This window comes from Myodes glareolus, chromosome 24 (assembly GCF_982192425.1).
Source record: "Myodes glareolus chromosome 24, mMyoGla1.1, whole genome shotgun sequence".
NCBI classification, from domain to species: Eukaryota; Metazoa; Chordata; class Mammalia; order Rodentia; family Cricetidae; genus Myodes; species Myodes glareolus.
The window spans coordinates 21,848,606-21,862,402 of NC_142049.1; the positions used below are offsets into that span (position 1 = coordinate 21,848,606).

The 13,797-nt window shown below is 48.1% G+C and overlaps 1 protein-coding gene across 2 annotated transcripts in view; it reads left to right on the plus strand.

Annotated features, from left to right (window-relative positions):
- Window positions 1–13,797, plus strand: part of Slco3a1 (solute carrier organic anion transporter family member 3A1) — a 289,583-nt gene that overhangs the window by 47,839 nt on the left and 227,947 nt on the right. For both annotated transcript variants that reach the window (XM_087901516.1, XM_087901517.1), the window contains exon 2: window positions 13,103–13,568. In XM_087901516.1, the coding sequence (XP_087757642.1) occupies window positions 13,103–13,568 (466 nt within the window). The remainder of the gene's footprint in view (window positions 1–13,102; window positions 13,569–13,797) is intronic.

Below are 13,797 nucleotides of genomic sequence, written 5' to 3' on the forward strand. Positions count from 1 at the left end.
GGGCATATGATTTAGATGTTAGGGCAAAGGGGAAGAACCATGGGGCTGGGAATTTGGCTCATCTGAAGGCTAAGGAATGGGAAATATTACTCAGGATTGGTGCAGAGAGGCCAAAGAAGCAGGATGTGTCTATATATCAGCAGATTTGTCACCTGAAGCCAAAGCACTTGAACTTTTCCTTTTCAAAAGGTGGTTTTCACTAGAGTTTTAAACAGGGTGGTAAGGGATGAGAATTGTGAGGAGAGTGAATGGGATACGTGAGAAAGGTCAGAGGACATGTAGAGAAGGTCAGCCTGAGCGGGTCTGGAAGGTCAGAGGACATGTAAAGAAGGTCAGCCTGAGCGGGTCTGGAAGGTACTTGGGACCCACAGGCAGGATCTGAACTAGCTGGAGGGGTCGAGGACCTGAGATGCCTAGGTGTGTGTGAGGTACTGATGTTCAGGAAGGGAGCCATCAGAAGAGCAGGGCAGGCTGGATGGGTGGAAAGGGACAAACCTATGTTTTGGGTTAGGGAAGTGTGGGTGCTATGACCTGAAGTAGAGGCCTGGTCGTTGTCAACTTCAGGAGTCTACACCACCGAGAGATTGGGTGCTGTCAGTGTGAAAGAATCAGACAAGAGATGGTCAGCGTGGAACATGGTTTTCTACAGCTTCTGGCTACAGAAGAGAGAAGGCTGATTAGCTAGGGGGAGAACAAGGGACTTCTAGTTCATGCCTGTCACAAGGGAGGGTCAGCTGTGCCAGAAATCACAGAGAAACTGGGGCGATAGGAGAAGGAAAGCAGCATTTGTATCAAAGAAGACACAGGACACAGCCTTTATCTGCAGCAGCTTCCTGCGGCCAGAGCAGGGCAGTGATAGGACTGGGACCTGTGTGCTGCAGGCAGCTGTGCCAACAAAGGGGGACTTTGTGGACAATGCTGGAGGACAGAAAGGAGGAGGATGGCAGGGGTTAGAAACATTATTTTTAGTTCTTTGCACTTGTGTGTGGGGACAAGATAAGGATGAAACCAGTTGGGGGTAGCGATGATGGAGAAAGGCCTTCAGGAGATAAGAAGAGGCAGGATTCATAATGGGGGCGGATGGTCTTCATCTCGGTGGAGGTGAGTTGGTCGCTCTACACCCTTTCCTTTGCCCTTCTACTAACACCCCTTCCTCTGCTATTATCACCTGCCCTGTGCACGCATGAACACACACACATGCATGCACGCACGCGTGTGTGCATGCACACACACACTGTATTGGTTACTTTTTTGTTACTATGACAAAATATCTGATATAAACAACTTAAGGGAGGAAGAGTTTGTTTGGGCTCATGGCTTAAGAGGATAGAGTCCATCACAGCAAGGAAGTCAGGGCGGGGACTTGCACAGTTTACAACATCTTAGTGCATCAGAAGTAGCAAGAAGAATGGAAGTGTGGCTGGGCTATCAAACTCAGAGTCACCCGGGCGGTGGTGGCACACACTTTTAATACCAGCACTCAGGAGGCAGAGACAGGTAGAGCTCCATGAGTTCGAGGCCAGAGCTAGTTTCAGGACAGCAGGTCTTCTTCCACAGAGAAACACTGTTTTGGAAAGGTAGGTAGGTAGGTAGGTAGGTAGGTAGACAGAGAGAGAGAGAGAGAGAGAGAGAGAGAGAGAGAGAGAGAGAGAGAGAGAGAGAATAAATACACAGAAGGTCTATCCTCCATTGACCCAATTCCTCTAACTAGGCTCTGCCCCTAGCAAACATGTCCCATCTGCTGCCTGGAGACCACATGTATCCCAGGATAACTATGGATGTGGCCCAACACTAAGACATCAAATGGTAAACTTACCGAAAACATGATGAAATTTTTTTTCTTTTCAACTTGATTGTTGTTCTTCAAAAATGAATTCGCAAATGAAAACACTGTGTCACAACGTCAAGAGACTGGAAACAAGCCAAAATTCCACACCTTCCCGAAACAGCACCAGCAGCTAGGGAGCACAGTACTCAGACACACGAATCCGTAGGGAACTGCTCACATTCAGACCCTAGCACACACCTATGTTAGCCTCTCCACTCTGTCCTCCGTGACAGGCCTGCCTTTTGGCTTTTATTTTGGTACTTGTTGGTACAGCATTGTCAGCGCCTAGAAGTAGTGGCGTGCAGCCAAGAAGTAGTGAGCTTTTCACCGTAGGAGGGGATCAGGACAAGTCGGAGGATGCTTGCTTTTCTTTCTGCGTGAAGGGGAAAGGGGCTGCAGAAGGCATCAGGAGATGGCCCTGTCAGGACGTTGGGATCCTGGGTAAATTTGTGGCCCTTAGGGAGTCAGGCTCCTCCCTGCAGACTGTGAAGAACGGGTCTGGTCCTGGTCATCCTCGGTGATCATGTCAGCAGCGGTGTCTGTTGGGTCTGTCGTTGGGCACCGAGCATCTTATGTGAAGCTGGGGGTGTTGGGTGCCTGGGATACACATGAATAAGGATAGAAGGACCAAGGGCCACATGACGTCAGTGGGCTATGTAGGCAGCAGAGGAAGAGGAGTCCCTAGGGTGTGTCACTTTTCTTTACTGGTGTGACCCCAGAGGTGGGCTTCCCTGTCCTTTTGGAAGCCTGTTAATGCTGCCTTGGGCAAGTGTTCTCTCCTCCTACCCTGTGCTTATCCTCCACCTGGAGGCACAGCTTTAGTTATTACCAGCTTATTTGTGGGGTTCATTCTCGAGAGAGTGATTAGATGATTAGATGGAAGGGATTGTCTTGGGTTTTAGGGTTTAACCTGTCTGCTGAATCCTGGTATGGCATGTCTGGTACTTTGGTCTTAAGGAGTTAATATATGATAATTCTGCTCCCTGGATTGGTAAGGGCCTTTTGTCAGCATTGGGCTTTTAGAACAAGAAATACACACACATGCACACACACATGCACACATACACACACACCTGTACATGTGTTTAGCACTGACACATTACCATTGCTGTAGTATGGCTGGAGATTCAGGTATTAGATTCTTAGTATTCAACGAAAAAAGAAAAATGCAGTTGTTTGTTTGTTTTTTTTTGCGGGGGATATTGTTTGTTTGTTTGTTTTGTTTTGTTTTGTTTTTGTTTTTGACACAGGATTTCTCTGTGTAATAGTCCTAGCTGTACCGAAACTTGCTCTGTAGACCAGGCTGGCCTTGAACTCACAGAGATCTGCCTGTCCCTGCCTCCCGACGGTTGTGATTAACAGTGTGCACCACCACTGCCCGGCATGAGAAATGCAGTTTTAAAGCCACTGCTTATTAAGTTTTTGTTTCAGGGTAGAAGGGAGAAATATGGAAATTAGTTTCTATGAGAAGAGCTTTTTCCAGTTAGCCCTTGATGAAAGTATTTCTCAGATCAGCCCTAATAACCATTTTTCTTAATAGACACACACACGCACACACACACACACACACACACACACACACACACACACACACACACACACACTGTTTTAAATGTTTCTGTGTTATGTACTCTGTCAGAGGTTGATAATGATCATGGCCATTTGGAAAGCTTCTCCTATGTTTATCTTTGTTTAGCCCAGAGCTGAAGAGCTGCATATGGTAGCTAGCACCTGTAATTCCAGGACTGAGGAGGGCCAGGGCTTACCTAAGAAATTGGAGGGCCAGAAGTTCTAGGCTAACCTTAACTATAGAGTGAGCTACATGAGATCCAGCCTCAAAAACAAAAAGACACCTTTCAAATATCTCAGAGTTCAAAAACAAAATTCCATGTGGTCGTTGAATTCTTTCCTTCCCCATACATCTTTTAACAATCTTCTTCTTACCCCTTTACCTCCCTTATATTCACTTATTATTTAATAAGTATTGTTTAATAATAATGGTCTTTATACACACAGAAATAAATAGACAAATAGATAGATAAATGATAGATACAGACAAATATATAATAGATAGATAATAGAGATACATAGGTATACAGAAAGACACATACATACATACAGTGTTGTTCCTTGAGACACTTTATCACCACACCTGTCTTTGTTGATGTTGTTCTGTTTTGTTTTTTCTTGTTTATTTTGTTTGATTGGTTGTTTGGTTGTTTTTTCATTTTGTTTTTGTTTGTTATTGCTTTTGAGACAGTGTTTCTCTGTGTAGCTCTGGCTGTCCTGGAACTCTCTCTGTAGACAAGGCTGGTCGGAAACTCAGAAATCCACCTGCCTCTGCCTCCTGAGTGCTGGGATTAAAGGTATGCACTACCACTGCCTTGTTCACACCAGCTTTTTTATATGGGTTCTGGGGATTAGAACTTAGATCCTCAGACTTGTGCATCAAATACTTTACTGAGCCATCTTCCAACTCAGATGTGAGCTTTTCAATGCACTCACTAGGGTTCTGAGTGCCTGGGGCACACAGAGGTTCTGACTAAGCACAAAACAGCTCTTCCCGAGGAACCTGTGTTGAAATGGATCTTTAGTGTGAGCCTTACACCAAGATCTGTTGTAGGCCTTTGCCTGGTCCGCTGAACTTGATGGAAAGCTGAGGAAACCACTGAGTTCCTGTTGCCCTCCAAAGAAACGAACGGGTACCAAACATAGTTCGAGTTGAAACAATACCCTGGGCTGTGGTGTGCAAGGCTCAATACAAATTATTGTAAGATTAGGCCTGATGCCAAAGTACCTGCCAGTGTTGCCAGGGCTCAGGCACAGAGTGCAGGAAACTGTTGATTGAGGATAGTGGAGAGCTGGCACCTTTGTTTATCTAAGCTGAAACAAAGAGCTATGAGGGGGTTGTGGGTGTGAGGAGTGGAGGGTCAATGATATGTTTTGCATTTTGAAAGCAATTGATGCTTGCTTACTTTATTTGTTTGTTTACTTATTTATTTATTTTGAGTGGGAGGGTCATAAACCATTGCACATTCTCTTATAATGGATTCATTAAACATAAAATTCGCAGGATAAAAGGAATCAAGAACCAGTTGCCTCTGTTGCGGTTTAGGGCCATTTAGGGAAGGCAGTGGGAGAAGATGAGAGGGCCCACAGTCCAGAGGAGGGGGCGAAAGGGTCCCAGAAAGACACAGATGATGGCGTAGAGGAACGTGAAAGAGGAAGTATACATAGATGGGTTCTTAGAGAAAGAGAGGCCAGGGAGGTTTTTGGAAATCTGGGTCGGTAGACACTACCGCTGTCATTCTAGGTAATCTAAGAAAGTGACAGCAAGGGTGTGTAAGATCAGGATACAAAGAGTCACCCAGGGAGTGGCCTGAGAGAACTGTGGTGGCCCAGGATCCTTCTGGGGGGTTAGGGAGCATGCTGAAGCCCAGCTCTGCACATGGCTACAGTTTATACTGGAGCCTGGAGCTTTTCTTCCGTGTGGCCAGACAGCCACTCACAGACAGACTAGCAAAGGAGTCTCAGGGCATGTCTTGCAGAGCCTGACCCCGTCTCTTCGGGCTTTAAAAATCTTCTCCATGCCCCCTGCTCATCCCTCTGTAAGAAGGCATGTTCTAATGGCGTGTGGTAGTACAGACTTGTAATGTCAGCCCTTGGGAAGCTGAGGTTTGAGACCAGCCTGGACTTCACACGGGAGTGTGTTCCGGAAAAGAGAAGACATAGCCTTGGCATGACAGACAAGAGACTGCATGTTCCTTGAGATTACATTCATGCTCGTGCAACAATGAAGTTTGCTTAGGATAACAAGAGGATTGCTTAGTAAACTGGTTACCATTGATGTTCTTGTATGTGCCTGGGGCCACGGTCAGTGTCTCAAAAGTTGTTCTGTCTAATTCATTCTCTGCCTTTTAGGGAAGACTGATTTGAAGATTATACCCATTGATCTCCCGATGCGTGCTAAAATTGCAGTAGATGTCAAGCAGCCTTGCCATCATCTCTTTTACCTGGTTCAGTGGTGAGGCACATGGTTGTGGCAAAAGCAAGGATCTGGGACTATGGTGTCCTGGGCCACCTGGCTGTGCAGACCTAGGGTCTGGACTTCACCATTGCCCCAGTGCACCGAACTTCTCACCACAAGGCACAGCGACTGTTCAGATGGGAAACAGAGTAGCATGTGGGACCTCCTTGAGCTGAAATTCCTACTACAGCTTTATCCCAGACGCTGGAGACTGCTCCCCTCAGTCCAGGGAGACATGCCCTTGAAAGGGCTGATAAGAAATTAAAGTTTCTTTACAAACCACTGTGTGGGGTTTAAAAAGAAAACTAAACTCTCAAGCCTTCACAAACTGGTGATGAGCCGCCTAGAAATGACTCTCTTTTTTTGGTATTGACAGGAGTGTTTCATAAATTTATTATGAATGGGAAGTTTTATTATCAGTTAAAGATATAATGTGTATTTTTAACAGGAGTGTTTGATATATTTATTATGAATGGGGAATTTTTATTTTCAGTTAAAGATGTAATGTATAGAGCCAAGATTTGGGCAGTCTACAAAGGGGTATGGGACCAAATTTGGCCCTCTGCCTGCTTTTGTTAGTAAAGTTTTATTGGAACTCAGCAATGTCCATTTGTGTACAGGTTGTCATGGATGCTGCGTTGGGCTACAATGGCAGATGCCAGTGTTGCTATGGTGACCACATGGCCTGGAAGCCTAAAATATTGACTGTCTGGCTCTTTCCAGAGTAAGCACGTCAAATTCTTTCCAGGAACCCCTGAGAGAAGCACCCATGTTTGTTTGTCATGACCACAGTGAGGTTGACATGTCTTGTACTGATGTTAGTATTTGCTTCCTGGTGTGGGCCCTTTAGCCCATGCTTCTATGCACATGGTTCATCTTTGGACTCTGACTTTGGAGGCACCTCCACATGGGTGACCTTCCTTAACGGCATAAGCAAGGGAGTCTCATTTCTCAGCAAGATGGAACAGCTGCCTTGCTCCGTCTCCATCCTGTACAGAATGCTATGCTATTTCTAAAGGATAGCTTCTGTTCAACAACTTCCCTTCCCCATTGACGTCTAAGCCCAGTGCAGATCCCTTAGTGTGGCCTTCAAGGCCGCTTTATCTCGGTTGACCCCTCACTGTGCTGTGCTCTGAAGACCTCTGTCATCTCTCTTCGCCCCAGGCTGGCTAGAACTCTCCGCCTGGTGTATCTTCCTTTTCCTGATCTTTGCTTTTGCACTGCTGTGGCAACGTCTCCCACTCCATGTCTTTTACAATCCAGTTCACTCTTGTGTCTCAATCTGTTGTCGGTGTTTTCATTCCCTTGGTTGCTCTGCCTCTCTGTTGTGGGGCTGCAGCCTATGCTGTCACTAAATGGTTTCGTTCTGCCGTATATGGATTGTCTCTTAATCGCAGCCAATGCTTCTTGAACTGCCCACGCAGCAGGCACTGGGGCGCGTGGAATTGGATTAAATGGAAAAAAGCACACTGATCATGCATGCCAGTGATGATGATAGTTTCTTAATGTGTATACCCTACAGAGTGCCAGCTACCAGACCTCAGTGAATCTCACGAGAGCACACACTGTTGTGCCTGTGGCAAAGGCTTGGAAACAGGCTCTGACAAGATTGGTTTGACTTTGTGGCCCATGATCCTATGCTAAGTCAGAAGGACCTCAAGTTTGTAGCCACCTTGGACTGCAGAATAAGTTCATGGTCAGACTGGGATGGATATATTCATCCCCTGACAAGACCCTCTACCCCAAATCAGGAATTTCATACTGAACTCTTAAAGAGCTATAGGCATAGATCAGGTTGCAATGCTATCCAGGGCTCTGGGCACACATATGCCATAGGTACACACAGAACACGCTCCACCTCCTTGGGGGAGCCATCACCTTTGTGACAGAGGCCCGAGGAACAGGCACTGACATTTGTTCAGAGATTCCCCAGGTGATTGCAGTAGCTAGGCCCAGCCTCACCACCCAAGGCAGAAAGAAAATGTGGGCTCATGTCTTAGAAGATCCCAGTCTTCCACCATGGCCCTAAGAATCTGGATTCTTGCTAAAGAGTGCTTGCTAACCTCCCCAGGCTACTTCCTTAGAAAGTAGGGGAAGAATCAGACGTACCTGCCCACAGGTCATCCAGTCCTACAGTACTGATCAGTACTGACATCAGCATGTACCAAAGTCCTACCTGTAGACTGAGTTCCCTTAACTGCCGTCAGCCCCAGAGTGACTGCAGCATCCTAGGAGGCAAGGCTCCCCGCTGCCCCGTGAGTGTCAAAGGAGAGGGACTTATGATTTATATTGACTTAGAAGTGGAGCCTTTCAGCATCAGATGGTTGGGGATGGGAAGAAAGGCAGCAAAGTGTGGATTCCTCAGTCCTCTGATCATCATCATCATCATCATCATCATCAGCAGCAGCAGCAGCAGCAGCAGCAGCAGCAGCAGCAGCAATAATTGCAGACCCTCTGGGCTTGCCACAAGCCTGTGGAATCCGAAGCACTAAGAATTAAACTCTGACGCTCTCTGGGTCAGGTTTTGCCACTAAGCATTGAGAGCCAAGCCGTAGGTTGATCATGGGCCAAGCATGTCCCTGTCACTGATGGTGTCTTTCCAAGATGAGGAGCAGCATTTTAGAACCCCGGGCTGGTGGTCAGGCCAGAGCTCTGTGTATTTTTGTATTTTGTATTTTTGTATTTTGTAGAGCAGGAGGCTCTAGGAGGATGCACGAGGCCCTAGGTTACAGCCTCAGCACCACAGACAAAAATCATAAAAAGTAAAGAATAAATATTCTTCGTGCTACTGGGCTCTATTTCAGATGTTGTGTGTGTGTGTGCATGCATGTGTGCATGCATGTGTGCGTGTGTGTGTGCACTCACGCATGTGTGTGTGTATGTTTGTGTGTGTGTGCATGCATGCATTTGGACTTGCATGTGGATATATAAGCAGGTCAGGGCTTGATCTCAGGTATACTTCAGAAGTCATCCGTCTTGTTTTATGAGACAGGGTCTCTCCCGGGTACCTGGGACTCCGTAAGGATTCTAGGCCAGCTGACCAGAGAACCCAGTTATCTGCCTGCTGCTACCTCCCTGGCACTGTGTGCCATCATGCCCAGCTTTGGACATGATTGTTGGAGACTGAGCTCAGGTCCTCATGCTTGTTTAGCCAACACTTCCCTGAGTCATCGCCCGGCCCTGGGACTCTGTTCTTAATAAGAGTTCACGAGATGCAGAAATGCGGATCTCTCTCTTCCTTCCCTCCCTCCCTCCTCTTAGTTAATGCAGCAGAAGCCTGACAGAGCCTGCCTGCTTCCCAAACTAACTTCATTTCCCCTTGGCCCAGGGTAAGGGCACTTCCTCCTTTCTTTTCCTCTCGGAATGCCTGCCCCTTTGTCTCTGTCTCTAATTATCCAGCTGCTTCCTCTAGTCCTGTTACCCATTAAGTAAAGGCAGCCATTCCCTTCAGCAGTCTGTTCCCTCAGTGCTGGATTGTTCTCTGCCACATAAAAAGCCACAAGTGGCTTTTATGGCCTCATACATACTTAATTAGTCCAGCTTCTCAAAATTGTGCTTTAAATGAGTAAAGGCATTAGCCCCCCGATCTAATTGATCCACAAAGCACAGTTTCAGCACAGCGGCAGGAACTTTAAGTGTTGTTCTAGACGAGCGACGCTGGGGATCACAAGAGGATACAAGAGCAAAGACCCTGGTCGGAGGCAGACTTAAGAGCCCGGGTAGAATCTGGATCTAAAGAACTGACTATTTGTGCCTTGCCTACCGCTGTCTGTTGGTCTGACCCCGCCGTGACCTTGACTTGGCATCATAAACACGCACTTTGTGAGAGAGTTTGAGATGGGATATTTGCTGAATTGGAGCTATTGTCAGGGTTCCAGGCTTCGGATACACTGTTTCATGTGCCTGGCCTCATGCATCATGGTGGAAATAAAAAACGACTGTACTCTGGCCTCTCCTCCACTGTGTAGCCGTCTACCTCCATGGTGGAGCATGTCACCAGCAGATCTACCCATTGAGGCTTGCATCTTTGGGCCCTGCGCTAAAGGCTTCATTACAGCCTGCAGTGTTGGGAGGCAGGCAAGTTTTCTGAGTTAGTGCTCAGTCAGTGAAAGGCACTTTGGTCCCTGAAGATGACCCCTTGGAGTCCCCATCTCCTTCCTTCCTTTCTCGTTTTACTTCCTGGCCTTTGTGAAGCAGCAGCATCCTGTTCCACCAAGTGGTGCCACCCCCTACCATCATAGTCTGCCTATCCATAGATCTGAAAGGATGATGCCAGGTGACTTTGGACTGAAACCTTCCAAACGAGCCCGAGCAAATCTTCCTGCATGTTGTTTGTCTTAGGTATCTGCCGCAGCAGTGGGATGTTAAGACACCATCGGAATGTCTGGGGCCCCTCACCTGACTAGTCCCTGCTTTCTTCTCTGCCAGCCTTTTCTGTACATCTTTCTAGACTCAACATGTGGTTCTTGACCTCCCAGCCCTTTGGGCTACCTCCGCAATTCCCCCTCCACTCCACATCACCCGTTGAAAGCCATTTGGTCTGCCGTGCGCGGTTTTGTCGCAGCAGAAAGAAGCGAATAATTGAAGCTCTTCGTTTCCCTTGCCCAGAGCTTTCAGAAAGAGCATCATTTGGGAGCCTCTTAGAGCCCCTTGTAACCAGGCCAGGGCCCGTTTACTGTCTATTCTCAACAACTGCAATCTGGTATTTCGAGAAAGGAGCCTTCTAATCCCATAGCGTGGGCTGAGTGAGTTGTGGGTTGATCTTGACCGGAAAGCACAAGGGAATTGGAGCCTGAATGGGAACCTTGGTGATCCCGGGTATGACGGATGGACAGATGCTTCAAAGCTGCCCTGTGGGGCTGGCCCATGAAATAGTGCTGAAGGAAAGAAAGATCCTCTTCATGTGTCATCGCCTTAGCAGCCTGCCTCTCACCTTCCTTCTCGTCAGCTGGGGATCAGATTCAAAGCTACCCTGGGGCTCAGCTGAGTCACCAACGCTGTGGGAACCCAGGTACTAAGGTACTAAGAGCTTAAGCGCTTCAAATGGGGCTAAGATCCTCTGGACTCCGAGGATTTAAAATACATGTACTGAAAGGAAGCATGGAGCAGTAACCTGGCCACGCGGTCCTTTTGACAGTATGGGTACCTAGGGGGATGGATACCAGCAGATGGGACATGGCTGGAAGCCTGCTAAGGCTTTGGTGTTCATAACCGTGCCCCTATGTATAATCTTAGAGGAAGGGACTCTCCTCCCTGCCCTTTCTTTAACAGCACATATTCACTTGGTCCGCAGATGTAGGGTGGTTGGCCTGAAATTAAGTTCTCCTTATTTCCCTCCTTTCCTGTCTGTCACTGTGTGCGGATGAGGGACGTGCTCCGTACCCTCCCCAAGGCCTCCATAGAAGCCTGGCGGTTTTGTCCACCACCGGCATTCATTTCTTCTTTCTTCCAGCATTCCTTTCCTATACGTGGTGTGGCTGTTAAAACCCCGGATGCTCCCAGAGAATCACAGAAATACTGATGTTCGTCAGGTCTACAGCTTACCCTTTCGCAGCACCCACATGTGCATGGTTCAGGTTTATCCTGGCCCCAGCTCTTACTGTTGATTCACAGATGAGCATGCTAAAGTGCACAGTAACTCGATTACCTGGAGTTAGGTTGAGGGTGAGCCCATGGAATACCTATCCTTTCCTTTGTACTTCACTGCCTTTCCTTACTTTCCTGCCATGAGGTGGAAGGCTTTCCTGGCCAGCCAATTTGCACCATTATTTCCGCGTTCCTATCCATCACGCTAGGGCTGTTAGGATTCTGATTTCTCAGCCTCAGAGCCGAGGGAGGGTCACTGAGCTGGCCAGGGTCACAGTGGAGGGAGGAAATAGCAGGGATTCATCTGTTTTCTCTCTCGGTGCCCTGCACTCCTGCCGCCACACTGCATGGACTGCCCCGTTCCTCACTGTGGTGCTCCTCACTTACGATCCGGGTCCGTGCTCCACTTTGTCAGGAATTCATGCCCGTCTTGTTCATACCTTTGCGCAAAGGGCTTATTCCTGGCCCAGCAAGGACCTCGGTCATCTGCCAGATCTCTCATGACAGGGACAGCTATCTTCCTGTGATATAGGTCACGGCCCCCAGAAACAGGAGAGAGACTCCATTGCTCCCTCAATAAGCCTTATGATAAAGTGTCACCCCTTGGCCCCCCAGGGTGGACTGTGCTTTGTTTTGTGAATGTGATCTTTTGTCAATAGATGTTCTAGTTGTATCTGTGTGTACTTTTCTGCCAGGTGGCCTTTTAAGGCCAGGTGGCCTCATTTTTCTGTCCCTTTTATGCAGGCCATTGCCAGGCAAATAGCGCATGTTTAGTAAATATTGTCCAACAAATACAGGCAGACAGGAATACAAAAGAGGGAGGAAAGACAAAAATATCCCATGAAAATTTCCCGGGCAGGCTACAGTATTTAGAACAGGCAGGAGGGGCTTGTCGTTGTTGTTTGTTTTATAAGATATTCCTTTAGGCATTTAGGTTTAGAAACTCCCAGAAGGAAGGGGAGCTAAGTAGGATCCCACTACCAGGCCTGTTTGTGTCAGTCTGTGATCCCAGCTGTTTGGGGAAGCTGTTGGAGGTGGACCAAATAGGTTCAAGAACCTTCTGGCCTATAGAGTGAGTGCAAAGCCTGCCTGGCCGACAGAGAGTGCATGCAGGGTCGTCACAGCCTCCTGAGATGCAGTCTCAGAATAAAAAGTGAAAAGAATTCTGGGAATGTAGCTCAGTGGCGGTGTGTTTCCCTAGCATGTGTCAGGTCTTGAGGTCAATCCCTAGGACCCGGAAAAGAATGGATGGGTGGATGCATGGATGAATATATTCTATTGAGCAAAGCTAGCTAGCTGGTCAGCTTTGCTTCTTAAGTTGTTTTGACTGGTAGAGCATATATTTGGAAGTGTGTAACCTATGGACGTTGGGACTTAAGGCGACTTTGTAGCCCCGCCCCCCATGAAGTACATGGCACTCTTGAAGATGCAGGCAGATATTGGGAAAAATCATCTTTGATACTATGAAAGTGAATTCTTCAGTTCAATTAGGGTTTCAATTGAAGGGAATGCTTCTCCGATTCATTCATTGGGCTTCTACTTAGCTTTGGCCTCTGGTGCCGCATTACCAGGCAGGTGGGAGGGTCCAGAAAGAACAGAGTGGTGTCTTGGGGGTGGGGTCTTCTAAGACAGACTTTGAAATTGCCTTTTCCCGCCCTCAGGTGAGCGTGTTGACCACCCTGGAACGCAGGTTCAACCTTCAGAGTGCTGATGTGGGCGTGATTGCCAGCAGCTTCGAGATTGGGAACCTGGCGCTGATTCTCTTCGTGAGCTACTTCGGAGCACGCGGGCACCGACCGCGCCTTATCGGCTGTGGCGGCATCGTCATGGCCTTGGGCGCCCTGCTTTCAGCACTGCCAGAGTTCCTCACCCACCAGTACAAGTACGAGGCTGGCGAGATCCGCTGGGGCGCAGAGGGCCGCGATGTCTGCGCCTCCAATGGCTCCAGCAGTGATGAGGGGCCCGACCCCGACCTTATCTGCCGTAACCGGACAGCCACCAACATGATGTACTTGCTGCTCATTGGGGCTCAGGTGCTGCTGGGCATCGGTGCTACCCCCGTGCAGCCCCTGGGGGTCTCCTACATTGACGACCACGTGCGGAGGAAGGACTCCTCGCTCTATATAGGTAGGCGCTGCCTCTTCTGTATGTGTTGGTATACTGGCACAAAGTTGGGACCCTGTCTTCCTGGGGCACTGGTTCGCGGAATGGGCTAACCATCTCCAGGGTTTGTAAAACACCGATACCCACATTTAATGCCCAGGAATTCTTGCATGCTTGATGCAGGGGCCATGCAACTAGAGCACTTCGAAAATCTTTCCAAAGGATGTTCAGATGCTGTCTGCATCTTACCAGA